A 22,603-nucleotide genomic window follows, 5' to 3' on the forward strand; every position below is an offset into this window, starting at 1 on the left:
TGCTGTGCGTTATCTCGCCAGATTAAACAGGATGGGCAGTTTTCCCCTCCCACTGCCGGAGCTATTGCGATTGGCAGCCCATGTTCCCACATTTCTATTATAAATCAGTGTCTCTCTTCTTCAAAAACAACAAAAAGTTTTCTTGGGTTGTTGGTATCACTGACTTGGTCTGTTTCTGAATCCTTGTAATCCTCACTTAGAGAACTCAAGGAATCACAGAAAAATCTTTTTTATATTCCATACAAATTCGTATAAACTGGTCCCAAGATTATAGTGGTTTTCTTTAATTCACCAAAGAGTTCAGACCTGTCTACTAAGCAGTGAAATTATATATAGTTGTTATTAAAGTTTATAGGACTTTCATGATTTTAAGACCTAAAGTTTGATGGGTCTATATGTAAGTCTGGGGCTGGGAAATTTTCTTTTTATTTTAATGTGAAGGCTTAGCTAGACAAAATTGGCAAGTGAAGCATTAACCAGGTATTTGAGTGTTCTTCAGATGAAACTGTAGACATTATAATTTTCTAGTAGAATTTAAAATAAAGAGGAACAAAACTCCCGGCAAAATGCATCTTACATACTCAAAGTGGGGGCAGGGAGGACAGAAATGGTTGGTATCTGTTCCTAGGGGAAAGTATAGTGAGATTTCATCCCAAATTGATTTTACATTCTCCAAAATAAGCTTAAGTATTAACCTCTGTATTTTAAAATAACTTTGGCATTCTCTTGCCCCTTCCTCCACCTTTTCTTTCTTCTTTTTTTTGCTGGAGAAACGGGTTAAACTTCATAGTGACTTTTGTTGAAACTGATACGATTCATGCAAACTTCTGCTTGTCTCTGAAACTAAAACGTCTACAACATTAACTTTTCTCAGCAGACTCTCCTGGTCTTTAGAATATCCCACTGCAAAAATAATAATAATAATAATAATAATAATAACAACAAAAAAACGGAGAATCAGTCCTGGCTTTCCTTAATAGAGAATAATTTGTTCATGTTAAATTTCCTTATGAACCGAAACTTTATACTCTTCACTTTGGTTTCTTGTACGATCATGAAATGAAAAGTTTGTTTAAAAATACAAAGAGGAAAAGTTAAAATTATTTTGGAGAATGTAGTATTAATCCCAGGTTGGAATTTTACTATACTTTCCTTTAGGAAATAATTTTATGAAAGCCATCTTCTCCATTGGGGGTGTCATAATTTGTTAGAAAATTTTAAAACTTCATTTACTTTTACCTGTTACCTGCCCACCCAGAACATCTGATGAAACGGTCTATTTCGTGACACAAGAAAAAACAAATTTACTTATATGCTCTTTTATAAATTCGTGCTGAACCGCAAAAGCATTTTGCATTCTCGACAGCCACTGGGGAAATCTGCACACGCTGATCATCTGCAGGCTGTGACTTTCTATTGGAAAACAACCAGCCGTGGATGCCACTTACCGAATTCCGAATAGGCAATGATGGTTCCACGAGTGGGTCTTCTTTCCTGCGTTTCTGTGCAAAGTTGCAGCTGAGTTACCTGGCTCAATCACTTTTTTTTTTTAAGAAGATACACAATCCCAAATGTTACTTCTTAAGTCAAGTGCTGCAGATGGGATCTTGAAAACACCTACAAGTAGTCTAGAATACTCTGAATCTGGCTGTGAAAATTTAGGGCAAGTCTGCGGCTCTCAGTAGGTGCCTGCCTTATTTGGTCTAGAGACATTTTGCTATGCTATTGAGTCATGAAAAGCTATTAAAAGAGCTCTATGGGAAATCCAGCCTATATTTTGAACAAAACAAACTGTCTTTCCCATTATCACTGACCCCTTACAGACACACAGTATGTAATCTTTTTTGTGCTTCATGGGTATTTATTGCACATGGACCAATTCCTCACATAGTAGTTAGTTGCACCAGAGTATAAATACTTGGTAAAACACACAGAGGAAATAGTATTTACACACAAGTGCTAAATTTTACCAGCAGATTCACATGGGCCCTTGGACATAAAAAAATAATAAAAAATCCTTAAGATAATTATATTTATAATATGGATACAGTTACAGTACCATGATAAAAGCGTATAAAAAGGTATTTTTCCAATAAATCATTAGCTCAGTAACATAATAGACATCAGAAGTAGAATCTGAATTTTATTTGTTTTTAAGATCTGCCCCCACCCCATTAAAAATATTTAATTTCTTTTTGTGCAAGTAACATCTTCTGTGGACTTTACAATTCCTAATACTGTGCAAAAATGCCATTATGAATCACGCCTTTTTTTTTTGTTTTTTGCTTTTACTCACATGTGCAGTAATCTGAACTGTTTCCTCTTTCTTTTTTCTTTCTCTGTCCTGTCTTCAATGAACAGAGCCACATGCCACAGAGGCTCAGCGCCTGGTCCTTCCAACTAATATTGATACATAAATAAGCTGTTTAATATAAACAAGGCTTTCTATCTTGCCGTGCAATGTGCACAGTGTGAGGTAGGAACCCCTCAGCCTGACCACCGAGGCGCTCGGGGACAGCCGGCTTGCCCTACAAAAGGAAAGCAAGGTGAGGCTTGTTCCAAGAATAGCTTAAAATTTCCTGAAACGCGATTTTTGCACCCATCCTTTCCCTTTACTTTAAGAACAGGAGAAATAATTACTCAGGAGTTAAAATGAAATTTCTCTGGAAAGCAAAGGAAACGTCCTGACAAGCTCACTCCCTCCTCTCCCTGTCAGGTTGACGGCTCCTGTTCCCGGGATGGGATGGAAGCCAAGTTGAAAGACTTTTATCTTATAATGCTTCTCCCTTCCCTTCCCCGGTCTTCGCATAAAGTGCTAAAAACCACCGGGGGTTAAAAAAAAGACGTATATATATAAAGCTGCATCACAGGCACACACAAAAGAAGGCCGAATCACAAACAGAAAAAAGAATCCAAGAAAAATCAGCAAGCCACTCTTCCAAAGCCTCCCCAAACTTTCCTTTCTGTGCAACGGCCCGTGGCTTTTCTGTTTGCCTTGGACGATGCAGACGAGGTTTGCCGGCTTCGAGTTCACCTGCTTTCGGTCTTAAGTAAACACTGATCTCCTCTTTCTCCCGGGAAGCCATTCGGGGGCGCCCGGGCTCTCTTCCTCCCGGGGCGCAGAGCCCGCGTCCCGGCTGGGGAGGTGGGGAGGAGGCGCCGGGCCCTACACCTTGGATTCCGAGGAGCAGCCCGGGCGGCTCGGCTCGTCCAGGCTCGAGTCGCTGTCCGCCGCCGCCGCCCCACCGTTGTAACCCGCCCAGGGCTCCAGCAGGCGCGCGGGCGGCGCGGCCCCGACGTCGTCGTCTTCATCGTCGGAAGCGGCCCCGGGCGACGGCGGCGCCCCGGCCACCGCCAGGCAGCCCGAGGCGCGCGGCGGGTCTCCGGTGGCCGCGTGGCTCCCGCAGGGGGTCCGGCGCGCGCAGCAGAGCAGGCGCTGGAAGGCGCTGCGGAAGTCGGGGCTGCGGCAGTAGATGATGGGGTTGAAGGCCGAGTTGGCGTAGCCCAGCCAGTTGAAGAAGACGAAGAGGCGGTCGGGCACCAGGTCGCGGTGGAAAGCCTTCACCACGTTGACCAGAAAGAAGGGCAGCCAGCAGAGCGTGAACACGCCCATGATGATGCCCAGAGTCTTGAGCGCCTTCTGCTCGCGTAGGGCCACTAGGCGCGAGGGCCGCCGTTTAGTGGCGCGCCCGTTGGCCACCGGGGCGGCGGCGGCGGCCGGGAGCGGGGACCCGGGCGAGGGCGCGGGCGAGGGCGGCCGCGCGGAGCCGCCGAGGAAGCGGCGTTCGCAGCTGTCGATCTTCTTCACCTGCTTTTGGGCCTCGCGGAACACCCGCAGGTACACGAAGGCCATGATGCACAGGGGCACGTAGAAGGAGACGACGGACGAGGCGATGGCGTAGGCCCGGTTAGTGACGAAATCGCAGCACTTGGGGTCGTTGTAGCAGCGGCGCGCCTCGTCGCCCTCTGCTCGCCACCAGTGCATGAGGATGGGCAAGAAGGACACCAGGGCTGAGATAGCCCACACCGTGCACACCAGGGCCCGCGCCCGCGCGCGGGTCAGCAGGCTCTGGTAGCGAAAGGGCGACGTGATGGCGAGGTAGCGGTCCAGGGCGATAACACACAGGGTCTCGATGCTGGCCGTCACGCACAGCACGTCCACGGAGGTCCAGAGCTCGCAGAAGAAGGAGCCATACTCCCAGCGGCCCCACACCACGATGGTGGCCCCGAACGGCACCACCAGCAGCCCCATGACCAGGTCAGCGCTGGCCAGGGACATGATGAAGAGGTTGGTGAGGGTCTGTAGCCGCGGCGTCTTGGCGATGGCCACGATCACCAGCACGTTGCCCGCCACGATGAGCAGCACGATGAGCGCCATCAGAAGGCCCATGCCGGCCGTCCACTGCTGCGACAGCGGCGCGGGTCCCTCGCTGGCCGGGGTTAGCAGCGAGGCGGCAGGCGACGACGGCACCAGCAGCCGCGCCGCCGTGGCCGCGCCGTCGGGGAGCGGCGCGGCCGATGACAGGTTGCAGGGCTCGGAGGCGCCCAGGGCGAGCGCCCCCGCGCCCATGCCGAGCTACGGAGGCCGGGGGCGGGGGGTGTGGCGGAGTTGGGCCGCGGTGGGGGAATCCCCCAGAGGCCGGGGCGGCTGGGCGCGCGGAGGGAGGTCGCGGCCAGGTCAGGGCAGCCGCGGCGCGGGGCCGGAGGCATGGGCGCCAGGCGCCTTCCCCGCCGGAGCTGTGCGCTATCGCCGCCGCCGCCGCTGCTGCTGGAGCCGCTGTCGCTGCTGGAACAGCTGCCGGGACCTCAGCATGTTTCTGAGCGCGCGGAGCCCGCAGCCCCGGCACCCAGCACCCACCCAACCCTGCTCTCGCTCCCTCAAGCCAACCCCCAGGGCCTCGCGTCAGGCTCCTGCAGCCAATCGGGGGCAAGGCACGCCCCTATCTAATTCCCCCCCCCACCCCAGCTCCCCGCACCCCCTCCCACCGGCAGTTCCGCGGCTCAGTGTGGTCCGGGGCAGATCGCAGAGCGAGCGCTTCCCCGGCGCCCGCGGGTTGCTGCGCGCGCGCTCCTTCCTGAGCCAGCTAGCTCCAGCGCCCAGTTCGCCTCGGCTCGCTGCTGCGCCCGGCTCCCACTCCGCCCCCTCCCGCGGTCCCCAGTCTCTCCTGCGCCCCGCTTGCCTCCGGCGTTTGGCTCCCTCCTGTGTCCCCGCTCAGCGAGCCACCCCTCTACCTCCAGTGTCCAGGTTTCCTGCCGATCGGAGCGCGCGTTCTCTTTAGCGGGGAGAAGACCTTGGTGTTCCCGAGAAGCGCCAGAGCGCCTTGGACGGTCTGTCCGCTGGGGTTGGATGAGTCTGGCTGCAAGATTGTTTGTCGGGTTGGGCAGCCTAGCAGGGTGTGTGTAAAACCCTTCCCCCGTCAAGAGGGGACCCAGCCAGCCTGCGTCCTGCCAGCTCGGGGGATCGGAGGCGGGTGTTAGCGGTTAGAGGAAACTTTCCAGCAAGCGCCTTGCTAGAGCAAAACGCGCATCTGTCAGGAACGCTCTCTGGGAGCTATTCTTGCAAGAAGCTTCTGTTGTTGCAGTGCAGCAAATGCAGAAAGGGAATGTTTGTGCATCTGACAGCTAATGTTGAGGACCAGTTGGAAAATCACACAGTCCCCAGTCCCAGCTGATGGATGTGTGAGTATGATGCAGCAGTGTGTGTGGATAATGTAAAGAGAGAGGCTTAAGGAAGCACGAATGTTAACGTAGAGTAAATGACACCGCCACGAAGCAAGAACACATTTAGTTACATTTCCGACTTCTCACATTCAGTAATAACACCTGGGTTTTTGTCTTTTATTACTCACACGATTTTATAATTTGAGCTTGGTCAATGCAAACAAAAAGGTACATGAGTTCTGGTTGATGTAATCAGTTGCGATGTCAGATTTCTTGGTCTCTGGGTTGTTTTCTCTTTTGCCCAAGTTCCCGGATTCTCAAAACTCTAGGATTAGTTTTGGTGGGATGAGAGGAGAAAATATGTAAACACTCAAGATGATTAAAATCCGGTAGCATTTAAAGTTATGTCAGTGGCTTTTGAGTTGGCAACCAAGTGGGTGTGAAATTAATGAGTCGTTAGCTCAGCTGTCAGTGGATTATATGTGGGGACCCACCAACAAGACAGCCATCACAATCACACAATGCAGCAGGAGGTCTGCAAGCCCCCTGCCTAATTTCACCACAGTAAGGTCCTCAGCTCAGCCTTGAAGGTAAAAAGCCTATAGTTGAATCCTTGAGAAGTAAACAGCTTCTAATCACCCATATGAAGGTACATGAAAACATTATATAATGCTCACACATCTTCCTAGCATTGGAATAAAAAGAACAGCGTCTGGAAGATACATCAGCCTCTGGACCAAACTCATACTCTTACCTTGTAGAGAGAGACTGACTCCTGCAGCCGTCTAAGTCAAGAGCTAAAGGCAGTGCTAAATCAGCTTATAAAAAGCCAAGCAGTTTAACCACCTTCTCTATATCCAAACATATAAATTTGCTTTAGGCCCATACTTGATCATCAGAGTGTTAAGAGGTGGGTGGGTGCGGGTGATTTATTTGTTTATTCACCTCTGCCCTAGGACTTGTCAGCCGAATTCTGCCAACTTGGGGAGGTTGGAAAGGGGGAGCATGGAAAGGAGAGGCTTAAGAAAAGGCGCAGAGGAGAACTGCTCCCTGAGTCCCGTGTAGGGCCCTAGTTACCTCAGTCACTGCAAACCTGTCTCCCCTTCTGACTTTTTTCTGTTCCTGCCCTCAAGGGGCAGTCTTAAAATAGCCAAGGGGTTGGAAAGAGTTGGATTAGGCTGCCCAGGAAACAGATCCTGAGTGCTGGGCTGTGGAGAGGGGTGTAGGCAATGTGGGAGGAGGCTTTCTATCCGGCGCCATCTTTCTGTCAAGTGATGTTACCAGAATATTGTGTGCCAGGCGTAAGTGCCCCTGAAGGGCGAAGGGACTGCATTTCTTTGAGCGACAAGGCCCGAACTTGGTTGTAGACATTCAGTGCGGAAGCCTGGATGTCAATAACATTACCATAAGTGTAAATACGAATGTATTTGTATACATTATGTAGACACACATGTATTGGTATATGTATGTAGGTATATAAACACAGCATAAATGTCAGGGCGTGAGATTTGAATTGCTGAAAAGCTCTCCTGAAACTTTTTTCCCCTGCTCAGTCAGAGGTAAACCGAGTTTCCCAGAACTTCTGAATTATAAGTACGTTAAATCACAAACATCCCGGACCAGAAGGTGATTTGAATAGGCGTTCCAACATTGGGCTGCAGGCCTGAAGGGATCCCTGAGGACTCCTGGGGCTGTCCTTCAGTTGAATGGATGGAAAAGTTTGGAATAGTACATTCAACTTGAGTTAGCTTTCTTTTAAAATAAAATGTTCTCAGATCTTCCTTAATCCCTACATTTCATGACACTTTAAAAAAAATGTTTTTGAGCTAACAATTTTTTGGTCCTTAGACAGGACACAAGATTAAGAAGAAAATATTTCCACTTATACAGGTATTAGATGTTACAAGTTCAAAGTGAGTAACTCCTCTGTTTTTTCATTCCCCAATCCCAACTGTCACAATGAATCTGTTCTTAGGAACCTACACACTTGACACTGCTTTAGCAGGCAACAGAAAGCTCCAACAATAAATGCCAGTCAGCACCTTGAGAGGCAGTGGGCTTCCTCCTGGGTATTTCCTGCGCCTTCCTCTATCTCTCCCCATCCCACTACCTTGGCCCCACACCTGAGCCTGCTGTGGGTTCTCTCTGATCTCCCGGCCCCTGGTCCTCTCGATCCATTTAATCTGGCATGCCATGGCATAAGTAATATTTCTAAAATGCTGCTTTGACCAAGATCCTTTTCTGCTCAGAAACCTTAATGCCTCAACGTAGCCTTCAAAGCCTCCAGAGTCCAGTTCCGAATAGCCTTTCCAGCACTACCTCCTGCTGGACTCTCCATGTCTCCCTAACATGCAGTTCCGTATTCTTTTTCCTTTTTTTTTTTTTTTTTTTTTTTGCATCTATACCCTTTCTCATTGGGTTCTTTCCACCAAGAATCCCCTCTCCCATCTCTGTCTCATTGGATTCAGCTTTCAAGATCTGGCCAATATATTTTTTATTTTACAGTCATCCCTGCCCACTGTTTCTGTAAATTATCTCGCCTTCCCCTGCCTATAGTAGTTACTTTGTTAACTACGTTTCATGTGCCAATTAACGATATGTTGCCTGTTATTGTTATTTAACACCTCATATCGTTTCTTAACTTTTACAGGTTTTTTTCTCTTCTCGTATGGTTTGTAAGCTCACTGAGAGCCAGGACTATCCTGTACATTTTTATATCTCCCAGGTTTACTAATATTTACTTAACATTAACTTTGCCTCATAAATATTTAATGTTCAATTTATTAAAATTTCTCTTATTTACTGGTATGAGAAATAACTGATTGCTTTAGGAGTCAGAATCTTTCCTCATGCTTCAAATTTAGAGTAATAGTTCGTATTCCTATAGCCTAGTCGATATTTTCATATAAGCATTTCAAAATATAAAATTTACAAATACAAGGTAGGCTCATGATATAAATAAATTTGTATTACACCTACTCAGTAATAAATAAAGTGGGACCTAGGTAAGAGTTTTTGCAAGTCCATGCAAGTCCACATAACAAAAACCACTACCTAGTCTTCATAAATATTCAGGGCGAATGACCTTTCCCCTTCAGTTATGATACTATATATCCAGATATTTCTGCCCCAAGCTGACAACTCGAATCTGGTTTCAAATTCTAAATCAAGTTACAAGCCTGTACAGCAGTGATTAACGGACATCCAATCTACCCATGGTTGTAAGCCACAAGCTTGGCGAAGACATTTCCATTCTTTAGTTAACTTTGCTAGAAAATGAGGTTAAAATAATTGTGAGGAGCCTAACTAGACAACTGCTGGAAAGTTGGCCAGAGGAAGTCTGGGGGGAATTTCTAAGTAAAGCCCCATGAAGTGTATCAAATCAGTACATTAGCATAATTCGCCTTGAGGCTGATAATGGGTGGCAGCATTTGTTCATCAGAGCTCTGGTGGCTGTTTCTGAGGAAATACATACAACTGTTCCCATAAAGCAATGCTACCGTTGAAACATTCACTCAGTGCTAACTAACCAGAGAACAGCCTGCACCCCTGGCTGACACTTAAGGTCGTATACCGGTTCTGCAGCCACAGTTCACACAGGGACAAGCAACTCTATCCATTGTGATAAGAAAGAACACAGAAGACGGTGGTGTAATCACAGCAAAGTGTGGACTATTTGGAAAATTCAAAAGCTCTCCTCTCTCCTCCTCCTCCTTCTTTGCCTCCTCCTCCTCCTTCTTTGCCTCCTCCTCCTCCTCCTGATATGTCTGCAGAGTACATTGAACAATGCTAATGTTATTATTGGCTGGAGCCAATAATAATATTTTTCAAAATGTGGATGTGTTGGAAAGTGTTCAGACCTGGTAAGCAGATGATCCAGGTTTGTGTCCTGGTATTGTCACTTTTAAGTTTGACCTTTAGCAGCGGCTTCATCTTTAAAATGGACTCGGTACTCCCTCCCTCCCAGGGTTGCACATAGATTAAATGAGGTGATGTATGTGAAAGCTCCCTGATATCTCGTATAGCTCCCTAATTTGTAACTCATCAAATGCAATCTCATTCAATCATTATCATATTTCAAACCATGAAAAATGTCAGGATTTGCTTGTGTGGGAAGAGTCAATCCATTTAAATAAGCTCCTCTTTATCGGTCGACTCCTTTACTCTCACACTAGATCTTTCTTTAACTGAACTATAGTTGATTTACAATATTGTGTTAGTTTCAGGTGTACAGCAAAATGATTCAGTTTTATATATATATATATATATATATATATTCTTTTTCAGATTATTTTCTGTAATATGTTATTACAAGATACTGAATCTAGTCCCTTGTGCTGTACAGTAAATCCTTCTTGTTTAAACACACTGACTAATAATATGATTCAGAAGCTGGATAATAGTGAACAACTTTTAAATGCCTTTACCTTTGGCAAATCATCTTTTTAAAAAAGTTTTTGCCTCCATTTTTGTGCCCTTCCTTAGTATGTATCCTATTCTGTTTTTAACAAAGTGTTTGCTTATATGATTCTCTGACAAAAATTCCTTTAAAGTATTTCATTGGTGAAATATTAGCAGCAGAAAAAGGATTTTTTTCCCTTAACTATTTGATGCCAAAACTAGTAGCTTAAAAAAAAAAAAGGAAAGCTATACAAAATAAAATTTATCCAGCACTCAAGTTCTGTTCCTATTTAGTTGTATAATGAGTAAAAATTGATCTTTCATCAGCTGAGATCTCACCTTAAAGTCCTGGCGGCAATGGGAGTGTTATTGTTACCCATGGAAAGCACTGGACTGAGAGCTGTCCTTCAATCTGCCCAAGGCCAGAGCTTGTAGTGACAACAAGCTGTGCTAACTATTGAAAACTCACCGTGTTCCTGATAAAACGATTATATTGTAAAAAGCCGAGACGTTTGTAGCAACAAGAATTCCACAAGCCCTTGTTTGAAGATTCTAAAGGGTAGAAACGATACCTTTTAAATATTTTAGCACCTGTTTATTCTGGCCAGGTAGTTGGTACTTGGTAAATTCCTGTGGAATAGAGGAACCACTTAAAAGCTTAGGTATAGTACATTCTCTAAAATTTAAAAAAAAAAAGTGTTTTCCATTCATCCATGGGAGATGGCACCTGGGCCATCCAACTGAATGAAACTGCCAAAAGGAGCCAATGGTAGAAGCTGGTCATCCTGCCTCTGGGTGACAGACCAAGTCATCTGCATTTCTTTCTTTTCACTCATTACTTTGAGTGGACCCAACAGGTGTCTTCTTCCATATGTTTTTCCACTTCTTTGTATTGTATATATGTTTTTGTAGTTAACTTCCTCATTATTCACGTACTGTATAAAAGCTTATCCAGACCCAGTCAGCAGAGGCCTGGCAAGTCCTTTGCCTCGGAAGGGCAGTGTCTGAAGACCTTAGTGGGATAGTGTTGTTCCTACTTTGGTTTTGATCACCACTGTGGTCTGGCTTCTTGCTTTGAAAATAAATATCAAATCTTTGGCATGACATTTATTTTCCACAATGTCTCAGCTTTGCAGCTCCTTGAATGAAACCTGTTAGACATCTTTATCTTAGGAAAGCTTTCTGTTTCCAGAGCATTATCGCTTAGTTAAATGTTAAGGGGGCAATGACCTTCTTTGCAGAGACCTCTTCTAAATATAAATTACTTTTCACACTGGTGGAGAAATGGCTGGGTTTTACCCTTCCTGTTTTAATATGAAGAAACTGAAGCATAAGGAGAGAGACGTGCTTAAGGTTTCAAGGCAAGGGGAAGGGACTTCTTGATTTTCCTGTGTCCTGAGCTAATCTTTAATTATCAGAAACTGCACCCTTAACAGATTTTGACCTACCTATTACTGCTTGTCAGCATAATTTAATTGCATGATAGATTTAAAGGGCCTCGAACAAGTCATGGGGTCATTTTTTAAAATAAATAGACCAAATGAAGAGACCATCAAGCAATGTCTGTATTTTCCAATTGGTTTAAATATAATAGATCTAGAAGAATAATCATATTTATCCACACAAGTAAAGGTCTCATTGTTAGTACATTTTAGGGTGAATTTCTAAAAGTGCCACATGAATACTAACTCCAAAGACAAAAAGAACACCAAAGAAAAGAAAAGCAATTAAGTGATTTGGGTTTTTTTGTTTTGTTTTGTTTTAAAATCTATTACCAGAAAAAGATTTCACGAAAGACTCTTACTGAGAATCAAAGGCCCCAAAGTTGTGACAACCTTGCGGATTTTATTTAAGAGTCGAAATGAAACTGTTTGGGAGTTTGGAATGGAAAATTGAAAAGCAGGCTCAACTTGCTTGGTCATTTCCACGTCCTAATACCTTTTCCAAACCAGGTGGCTATGTCATGGACACATTGCACTTTGAGGCTCTCTGAAGAGCCTGGAAAATGCACTAAAATGGTATTGGCATAGCCCTGAAAATATTTTTATTTCTTATTCTGAAAATATCTAAAGTGATGATTTTACTCCGACTTGTCACCATTTCCATCCCACTCCTTACCTTTCTCCTCTCCTGCTGCCATTCACTCTGCAGGCATTTCTGACATCTCCCCCATTACTAATTAATAGAGATTACCTGCGTTTTCATAGCTCTATCTTGAGGATGAAAATCTTGGTTAAAAAAATTCCCACACATACATGCTCATATGTCCAGTTTTCATAAGTACTTATCTGAGAGATGACTTAGAATACAATTAATTTTTCAAGCAGATTAAAAACCCATAGTTAACCTTGCAGAAAATAATCAGTATTTTATAGCATAACCAGTCTTGACAGGAGAGTTTGAAAAAAATCACTGGCTTACGCATTCTTTAGATACTTTTTATTACATAATTTCAAATTTTGACATTTTAGCAAGATTACACTGATTTTAGTAATTAGTTTTGACATTGACCTCCCTCTGTACACCCTCATGATTAAGAATGTAGGCTCTGGAATCACACTGCCTGGGTTAAAACGCAGGTTTTGCCAGTTAGGAGCTGGATGACTCAACAGGTTATTTGCATGCCTCAGGCCTCTGTTTCATCATCCATTAAATGGGGATAATCATCCTACCTACCTCTGAAGAGTTGGGAGGATTCGAAAAGACACGTAAAGCATTTGGCATAGTGCCTGGCTCATCGTTAAGTACTTAATAAACATTATCTGTTCTTTTTTCCGTTTTTCTCCCCCGCTGCCCCCACCACGAAAGGATTGTGGCATAAAGCAGAAAAATCCTCATTCTTCACAAAACCAAGAGTGGTAAAGGAGGCAGCTCCTAATCAGTGGAAATTGAATAATTGAATTTTATTTTTAAGTGAGAAGATGTAATAATGAATCTAATTTGGTAGATACTCTTTTGCTTTCAAAGGCAAGTTTATTCCTTTGTGGTCACTTAATCTGATTATCATTCCTTTTGGGGAAGGAGAATTTCCCAAACTAATTTTACATCATGAAAAGGTCATTGAAGAGACTTCCATCCCATGGTATAACCATATTCCAAATATATGAAACAGAAACAATGACAGAACAAAGACCCACTAGGCTCTTAATAGAGAAGCTTATTTCCCGAGCTCTAATTGATCCAAGCTGCTGTTTTTTATGGGATAAATTCATAAGATCTCAAGGAGACCAAAGGATTCTCTAATAACTTGCTTTGTGTCAATAGAGCACAACCCTTCAGTTGTCCTGAGGACAAGGACTCTGGACCACCGCCCCCCCCCCCCCAAAACAGAGGGTGAAGAAGCAGGCAACAAAAGAAATTTTTCCAAGTCCATGCAGTTTAACTCCTGGGAGAATCAGACCCTAACTCAGAACTATTCATTTTCTTTCCAAAACAGTTTCAGTGTCTTATCTGGTCTCTTTTTTCGTAACAGTTTAGGAGAAGCAAATTGGAGTGAAGGAATGAGGATGATGCTGGGGGTGGAGGGGGCTTCTGGAACTTTCTATTAGAGGAGAAAACAGGGAAGCCAGTCACGCCATTTACTGCAGAGACAGTGTTCTGTACCCCACAGTCACTGAGAGTCCTGTGTCATTCAGATTAGCTTCAGCTTGTCCTCAGCTTGAGACTATGGAATGTGTGTTTTGGAAATATTTTCGTTGAAAAACAGTTGTATGAAAATTTGGGAACTTCTTATTTTTCCAAAACACCTCAGTTGTCTGGAAAGTGAATTTATATGGACTATTTTATTCTCCAATGGTGCTGGATCAGTGAGGTGTAAATTAATTTGTCAGAAGTCCAAAATCAGGGTGTCAGCAGAGCCGGTCCCTTCTGAGGGCTGTGAGGACAGGACCTGTTCCAGGTCTCTCTCCTTGGCTTGTAGGCGGCTGTCTTCCCTCCACTCCTGTCTGTCTCTGTGTTCAAATTTCCCTTTTTGATAAAGACACCATATTGGATTAGGACCCTCCTTGAAGACCCCGTTTTATCTTGATTACTTCTGTAAAGATCTTATTTGGAGATCCAAATAAGGCCACATTCTGAAGTACTAGGGGTTAAGTCTTACTGGGGGTTAAGACTTCAATATATATTTTTGTGGGGGGACACATTCAAACCATAACAAGGTGTTACTATAAGTAAGAAAACTTGACCCCGTATGCCCAGTCTTTAGTCACCCGCATCTTATCCATGCTGTATCTGTCATGTCTTCTAGGACAGAGAGCAAGCACGATGACCTCTCAAAACTCATACTAAAGATGGCTCTGCAAATAAATGGTACCCAGACCCCAGTGAGAACAGTCAAGTTTGTCGCAGAGTTGCAGTCTGTCACAAAGTCGTGAGTGCCACAGGTTGATTGTGATCTAGTTCCCAAGTTTTCTGAGTAAGTAACCGGGGTCTTAGATGGAGGGGCTTGGGGGGAAGGCAGAGGGAGCGTAAGGCATAGCCCTGTTAGGTCTGTACTGAAGGTAGGAAGGGGTGGTTGTGTAGACCCCTTTCAGCAGGTTGCTCTGACACTGTGTAGACACACTCAGAGTTGCTCTTCTCAGAGAGCAACATGCCTGTTATTTTTCCTGAGCTAGAATGAGTGTAACAGACAGCAAATAACTGGGTAGGAGAGATACAACAAACCTTTATAACCGAAGAACAAAGCTGGCCTTTGAGGCAAGGTAAACCAGGTACTCACTTATATAGCATCCATTGAAAAACAGGATTTTTATGACCTTGAAGTAGTGATTTTGATTGACAGAGTGATTCAGACCCTAAAATATTCGTGAGCAGAGATTTGACTACAAAATAACTCCCTTCAGTATATCGACTTAGATTTATTAAGGAATCTGAAATTCACAAACAGCCTAATTTTATGTCATTCCTAAGCTGTATGTCTCATTGTCCTTTGTGGATACCAGTGATGGAGCCAATAATGTCTTAACCTGCTCATGGCCACGGATCAGATCAACCTGACCTTCATGCCAAAAAACCAAAACTCCAAAATCCGTCTGATTAAGCCCCAAGAACTCAACCTGATAACTTGTCATTTGGTACAAAGGATGGCTCACCACTGTCCTGAATGCCTCTCCTGCTGGAGCTGAATGGGGAACTGGATGCCCAAGTAGGAAACTCTGGGGATCGTTCTAACATAATACTGCATCCCATGTGCAGTGATGCCAACTCCTCCTTACAGATCTGTCTGCTATGTGTGTGTTATGTCAACAGCATGGATTTAGATGTACATGAAACTATGTTTTTTTTTTTCAAATGTCACATCTAAGTGTGTTCAATGGCTGGGTTAGCTCAGGAGAACGACCTTGTGTAAGATGGTACTTAAAGAAAAGCTCAGATCTGTGGATCTGAGTATTATGTGGTCATCTGTTTGTGCAACTGTATTTTTAACTTAATTTATGATGAGCAAATAATTTTTCTGAACTCCCAAGCTGTCTTTCCATACTTCAGTTTGGTTTCTTTTCCTCTCAATTTCCTTCAGAACACATTACAGAGAACTTTCTTTGGAAACTTCATAATGCTTCCATGACAGTTAGCAGCACCCATCAGAAAGCACCACACTGAAGGACAAAAATTAAAGACTTGAAATAGAAACATTGCACATATGTGTTCTTTCCAACTTTGTATATAGTAGTTAGTATTTTCAGATCTCAGACTCCCAATTTATCCCTCCACCCCCCTCAACCCAGTAACCATAAGTTTGTTTTCTATGTCTGTGAGTCTGTTTCTGTTTTGCAGATACGTTCTGTTCATCTGTGTGTGTGTGTCTCTCTCTCTCTTTTTTTTTTTAAGATTCCACACATGAGAGATATCATATGGTATTTTTCTTTCTCTTTCTGCCTTGCTTCACTTAGAATGATGATCTCAGGTCCATTCATGTTGCTGCAGATGGCATTAGTTTATTTTTTTTTTATGGCTGAGTAGTATTTTACTGTATAAATATACCACAACTTCTTTATCCAGTCATCTATTGATGGATATTTAGGTTGTTTCCATGTCTTGGTTATGGTAAATAGTACTTCTATGAACATTGGGGTGCATGTATCTTTTCAAATTAGAGTTCCCTCTGGATATATGCCCAGGAAGGGGATTGCTGGATCATATAGTAAGTCTATTTTTAAGTTTTTTTCTTTTTTTGAGGAATTTCCATACAGTTTTCCATAATGGCTGCACCAAACTACATTTTCACCAGCAGTGTAGGAGGGTTCCCTTTTCTCCACACCCTTTCCAGCATTTATCGCTCATGGACTTCCGAATGATGGCCATTCTGACTGGTGTGAGGTGATACCTCATTATAGTTTTGATTTGCATTTCTCTGATAATTAGCAATATGGAGCATTTTTTTCATGTGCCTATTGGCCATTTGTATGTTTTCATTGGAGAATTGCTTGTTCAGGCCTTCTGTCTCACTGTGGTTTTGATTTGCATTTCCCTGTTGATTAGTGATGGATGTCACAGTCTCAAAACCAGTGACTAAATACCAGACATGTTGCTAAGGGTACCATTTATAATAGCTCACTTCCTTCTTGTTATAGACTCGTCAGGTATTACTTTTACACTCCAAAGGGGTAAATTGAGGCTTGGAGAAATTGAGTGATTTGCCGAAAGTTTCACGACTAAATGGCAGAGCAAGACTTCTAATCCAGGTCTGCGTGACTCCAAAGCAAGCCTTCTTTACTCCTCTAAGATAAGACCTCATTTAATTTTTCTCCTGTTTTGAAACAGCTTATTTATTTGGAAACTAAGATCTGAATTCAATTGATATCAAATGTGAATTTTTTTCTGTGCTTATCTTTTGTAAAAACTTCATTTGTATGGATCTTTTCCATGAATGCTTAGGGCTAGTCCGCCATGACTTACTGAATTCTGCCTACTTGGCATTTCTTCTCTAGGATGCTGATGGCAACTGTATAATAGGAACAGGATATTAAGATGCTCTGCTCTGGGGTGGGTGAGTCTAGCAACCTTTACCCACACCACACATGCAGACACTCCTTGATACAGATGGCCACTGTACCCGCCTTGAAACATGTTTTTCTTTGGGGTTCTAGACAGCAATTCCCATGGTTTTCCTCTTGTATCACAGTTTGCTCCTTTTGAACGTTCTTTATTGGCCATCCCTCCTCTGCTTGGCCTCTAAATGTTGGAATGCTCTGGGGCTCAATCTGGGGTCCTCTTCTCTGTCTATACCCTCTCCTTAGATTGTCTCGCCTAATCCCACTATATATATTTTTGAGTGTAGTAAAATACCATTAATACCCATTTTACCATTTCAAAGTGTACAACTTAGTGACATTTTATTCATTTACCTGTTTGTGGAACCACCACCTCTATCTAGTCCCAGAACATTTCCGTCACCCCAAAAGAAAACCCCATACCCATTAAGCAGTCACTCCCCATTTCTCCCTCTCCCTCCAGCCCCTGACAACCATTAATCTGCCTATGTCTTTGTGTATTTGCTTATTCTGCATGTTCCAAATAAATGGAATCATTCACTTAGCATCATATTTTCAGGGTTCATCTACGTTGTAACACATATCAGAACTGCATTCCTTTTTATGGCTGAATAATCCACATTTAGTTTATCTGTTCATCTGTTGATGGACATATGAGTTGTTTCTACCATTTGGCTCTTTTAAATAGTGCTGCTATGAATCTTTGTGTACAAGGTTTTGTTTCAACACCTGTTTTTAATTCTTTGGGGTCTATACCTAGGAGTGGAATTGCTGGGTCATATGGTAATTCTATGTTTAACTAATCCAACTTAAAAAAAAGAATCTACATGCTGATAACTCCAAAATCTGTATTGCTGGCCTGACTTCTCCCAGCTGTCTACTTCAAATCTCCTCTGGCATACTGGCATCTCAAAGTTAACTTCATTACTCAACGAAGTTGTTACTCTCAGCTCTGCCTAGACTCCTCCTCCCAGTCTTCCCGTCTCAGGAAGTAGCACCACTGTTCAGCCAAGGTGCTCGGCAAAGGTGCTAAGGCTCATTTGCAGTTCCTCTCTTACCAGCTCTCCCCATCCAGTCCATCAGCAAGTGCTGTCAACTCTGCATCCACAAAATTCTCACCTTCTCCTCTGCTGCCACCTTGGTAGCAGCATCTCCCGTGGAGACCTGGGCACAGATGCCAGTGACTTCCACTCCTGCCCCTGGAGTCCATTTTCCACCCTGTAGCCAAGGTCATCTTATAAAAATACATGCCACTTGGCCTTCCTGCTATAACCCTCGCAGTGGTTTCATAGTGCAATCAGAATTAAACCCAAATTCGCTTCCGTGGCCTGAAGTATACTGCATTCTGTTTGCTGCCTCCCCACTCCTTCCCCTTCCCCTGCTTCCTGTGTGTTACCACACTGGCCCTTTGGTCCCTTGAACTGGTACCTGCCACAGGGCCTCTGAACTTCCTGTCCCCTGAACTGCACAGCCAGTTCCTTTTCAGTATTGAGGCTTCCACTCAAATGTCACCTCCTTAGGGAAGCCTTTTCTGACCGCCCCTTCCTTCCCCCAGACTCAGCCAGCCTCTCTCTTACATACACCCATCTATTTTTTCATTGATGTATCATTGTCATTTTCACATCCTTGTCTAAAACTGCCTTATTTATATTTATGCGTTTATTTTCATGCTTGGTGTCTGTCTGCCCCGCCCCCCTTCCTAGTCCCTCCCCCAAACATAAGCTGCTGGGACAGGAATTCTGTTGGTCGTATTCATGGCTGTATCTCTGGAGTCTAGGACTGTGGCTGGCATGTACAAGGCACAGAAAACATATTTGAACGCTGTTGAAAAAGCAAGTTCATATGGCATCTGGCCTTAAGTCCCCCCCACCCCACAACCACCTCTCAGCGCTCTCCTCCTCCTTGTTGACAAACTTCTCGAAGGAATAGATCATACCTAACATATTTATTTAGTTTTCACTCCTTCCCTCCGGAATTCCAAGAAATCCAGCTTTTGCTGCCACTAACATTCAAAAGTGCTTCCTCAGAGACTCCCAGTAACTCCATAAGTGTTAGGACCAGTTGCCCTGGGCATGATGCCCCTTCTGAAGCATCTGACACTATTAGCCTTATTCACCCTCGTGAATCTTCCTAGGAAATGTTGTCCTTTCTTGGCATGAGAACTGGGTCTCAGGAAGGGGCATGGGAAGCCTGGCAATACATCCTAGAGTCTCAGGAATATGCTGGGGGTTCCGTCCACTCACACCGGGTAAGCAGGCCGGCTCTTAGCCAGATGGCCCAGAACATCTGTTGGAATGGATCAGTGCACAAACTCCTAATGAAAAGTGCAAAGGGAGATGCTTAAAGCACCTGGAGAGATCCTGACCTCATTCAGGTGGTACCTTGTCAGTATTGTGCCATGCTGGGTGCGTGATGGCAAGGGAAGCTATACCTGCTTTGTGTGGCTGTCTCTGGGCTATAAATTGGTCTTTTATCTATAAAGTGAATCGAATCCTTTTCCTGAGTCTATGGAATCTCTCAATCCATTTCACTGGGTCAAAGGCACACCTGCTGCAGCTCGACTCTTGATGTTCTAAGTCACAGTCCTGTCTTGTCCCTTTGTCTGAGAGGCCTGGGGTTTTGGAGTGCCCACCTCTCCCATGCACTAACTACATGACTTGGGCAATTTAACTGCACATCGTAAATCCTCCAGCTCTACCTCTGAAAATTGAGCAGAACTACTGCAACCTCACAGGGTTATTGTGAAGATGAAAAGAGGCCATGCCAGAACATTCAACCATCAATGGCTCCCCATTACCCTTCTAATTAGATCTGGCATTCAGGCCCCCACCTGATGTTCCTCCATAGTTTCTCAGGATCCCCCACAGTTTCTGCTGTCTTCCCCATGCCAGGTCCTGAACCTTTGCTCCAGTCTTCCACTGCTTACGTAAGATCATTTTCTCCTCTGTCTTTTCTTTGTTTTCAATATTTAAGAAAAACAAAAAACAAAAACAAAAGCCATGCACTAATTTTACAATCAGGGAGAAGACTTCGCCATTAATGTTGTTTTGAACACCCACCCTTATTTCAAAAGCCATGTCTCCATAAAATTTTCCTTGATCGCCCATCATCTGTCGTTGCTCAGGCCTTTGAATCACCACTGGAATTTTTAAACCTCTCTTAGGGCTTGCAGGATCGGGCCTTAACGTGTACAAAGTCAAGTCCCTATGGGGATATTATACAAATATACAACCAATTGTTATAGAAATCAAAATTGTAAACACTCTGAGGGCAGATCCTCCTTTGGGACTCACTGGGTATTTCCACCTTGGTGACTGGCGACTATCAGATTGCCTTGTCCTTGGTTTCAATAAATATTTGTTTAATTGAATTGTTAACCAACGCATGTAAGGCCAAGCAGGACCTACATGCCTCGTCTCCTATGAATAGAATAAAAATAACCCATGTAATTCACCAGATTAACTGATAAAAGGTTTTGTTCTTTTGCCTAGAAAGAGGGCTACAAAGAGACCATTTAGGAGCTTTTCTTTTCCAAATCCAGCAGCTTCGTGCCACGCAAATGGATGAGTAACAGCAGCAGTTCTAATGATAGATCGGCTCTTATCTATCTTTTGCTTTTCCACCCGTGAAAGATTCTCGAAGTACTTTACAAGGGCCAGATCCCGCGGGGGACGGCGTGCCGCCCTCATTCCCTGCCTCGCAGAACAGTAACTGCAAAGGAATGTTTATCCCGGCACAGACTTCACTCCGAGGGTCGCAGTCCTCAGGGCTGTGGGTGATTTCAGTCTACCTGCCTCTTGCCTTAGCTTGTGGGAGCAGTATCATTACGAGGCGACGGACTCTCTCCTTACAAATTTTCTGTTCCTCTGGGCCGTCAATAAAAGGCAGCTGAAGATTGTTGTTTTAATCTTACTGATTTGAACGGAAGGCTGAGGAAGACACATCATCCACTGTTTACTTGATCATCTGTTTAAATGTTCCGTTTGCTTTAGATGGGAGCCAAAAATTCTTGTTACATTTTTAGTGATAGTGAGCATCATTAAACAGCCTCTCTGAGCACCTTCCTGTTGTGAAGTCTGTACAAATTAGGTTAGTTCTGGTCCAAAAGGAACTTGCAGTTTAAAACAGCCTAAAGGCCAGTGTTTTTCAGCCGGGGACAATTTTGCCTCCCTGGAGGACATTTGGCAACGTTTAGCGATAGTTTGGTTGTTGTAAATTTGGAGGGGGTGTTATCAGCCAGCACTGGGTGGGTAGAGACCAGGGTCTTATTAACCATCCTATGATACACAGAACAGCCCCACAACAGAGACTGATCTGGCCCCCAATTTCAGTAGTGCTAAGGTCAAGAAACTCTGATATAAACATATGGGCTTAAATGCACAAATAGTTTTAAAATAGTGTTGGATTAAGAAATGTGTGTGTGCTCTATAGAAAGTATAGGCAAGAGACTGGAGGAGCAGCAGACATCCTGATGCCTGTGGAAATAGCCCCAGGTGGCAGAGCTAACTACCTTTCTGTTGGGGAGGCTTGGAGAAGGGGATACAGAGGGTGCAAGAGGTCTTTTGGGAGCCGAGAGATCTTCATGCGAGCCTGTGATGACTTGAAGTCATTCTGAGTTTTAACACTGAGGTCTACAGCTGATAAAAATGCCAGTCATTTAGGAGATGATCACTACCAGTCAAGCTTTTAAATTGAAAGACATTACGAAATGACTCATGAAGGCCAGAGACTACTTAAGGTTTAGAATCAGATTAATTCAAAGACCGAAAAAGAGGAACTATTCAGCTAGCTCAAAGAAATTATTGCATCATTTGCTTGTGTGGGGTTCAGGTTAAAAATAACCTTTAATCCTCATCAAAAGTAAACTGTCTTGTCAAAGAGAAATAGGAAGTTACCTCAGAGCGAGTTTGTAGGGTAGGGGAGAGAAAGAGCAATTCATCAAGGAAGAAACTGCTTGCTGCACCTTAAGAGGAACATTTCTGAATGGCTCAAGAAAATGTGAGGCTAAGGGGATGTGGACTGTGATGGGAGAAGGGAAGAAGGGGCCAGGGAAGGGTCTGTATGTTTGTGTTGGCGGGTTGGGCCGGGAATCACGTGAACGCCGGGGTAGAGGTGGCTGGCAAAGGTGTCTGGAACTGTCGGGCAGCTGGGTGTTCTTTTGTTCTCAGTCTTGGGCAGTCTGCCTCAGCCTTGAGTGCCCACAGGGACAGAGGGTGAACCACAAGCTCTGTGCCTATCAGGCCATGAAATGAAACATGGGAAAGAGTGACCTCAGACGGAGCCCCAAAGCCACCCCAGCATCCCTGCATCACCGCAACACGCCAGGGACAAGAGCAGACATGTTCCTCGCAGGGTCACTGCTGCTGCAGAGACTATAAAGGGATGGGGAGGGATGGCAGGTGTCAGACAAAAGAGGCTTTTTGACCTTTCTGATTACCTGTAGATTCCAGCCAGCTGGCAGTTACCTCCTATTTGCCACTGTGTTAAAAATTTCATAAAGCAAAAAACAAATGGAGGTGCTCTAAATGTGTCCTGAATTCTCATTACAGGCA

General features: G+C 44.2%; 2 protein-coding genes across 2 annotated transcripts; one reads left to right on the forward strand and one right to left on the reverse strand.

Moving 5' to 3' along the window:
* Nucleotides 1–1,840: 1,840 nt before the first annotated feature.
* ADRB1 (adrenoceptor beta 1) lies at nt 1,841–4,853 on the reverse strand. Its single transcript, XM_032490867.1, has one exon. It carries the CDS (start codon nt 4,568–4,570, stop codon nt 3,167–3,169), a length of 1,404 nt encoding a protein of 467 aa, XP_032346758.1. The 5' UTR covers nt 4,571–4,853; the 3' UTR covers nt 1,841–3,166.
* Nucleotides 4,569–22,374, forward strand: LOC116667354. Its single transcript, XM_032492064.1, has 2 exons — nt 4,569–5,245; nt 20,543–22,374. Exons 1-2 carry the CDS (start codon nt 4,569–4,571, stop codon nt 20,616–20,618), a joined length of 753 nt encoding a protein of 250 aa, XP_032347955.1. The 3' UTR covers nt 20,619–22,374.
* Nucleotides 22,375–22,603: the final 229 nt, after the last annotated feature.

This window comes from Camelus ferus, chromosome 11, assembly GCF_009834535.1.
Source record: "Camelus ferus isolate YT-003-E chromosome 11, BCGSAC_Cfer_1.0, whole genome shotgun sequence".
Taxonomy (NCBI): Eukaryota; Metazoa; Chordata; class Mammalia; order Artiodactyla; family Camelidae; genus Camelus; species Camelus ferus.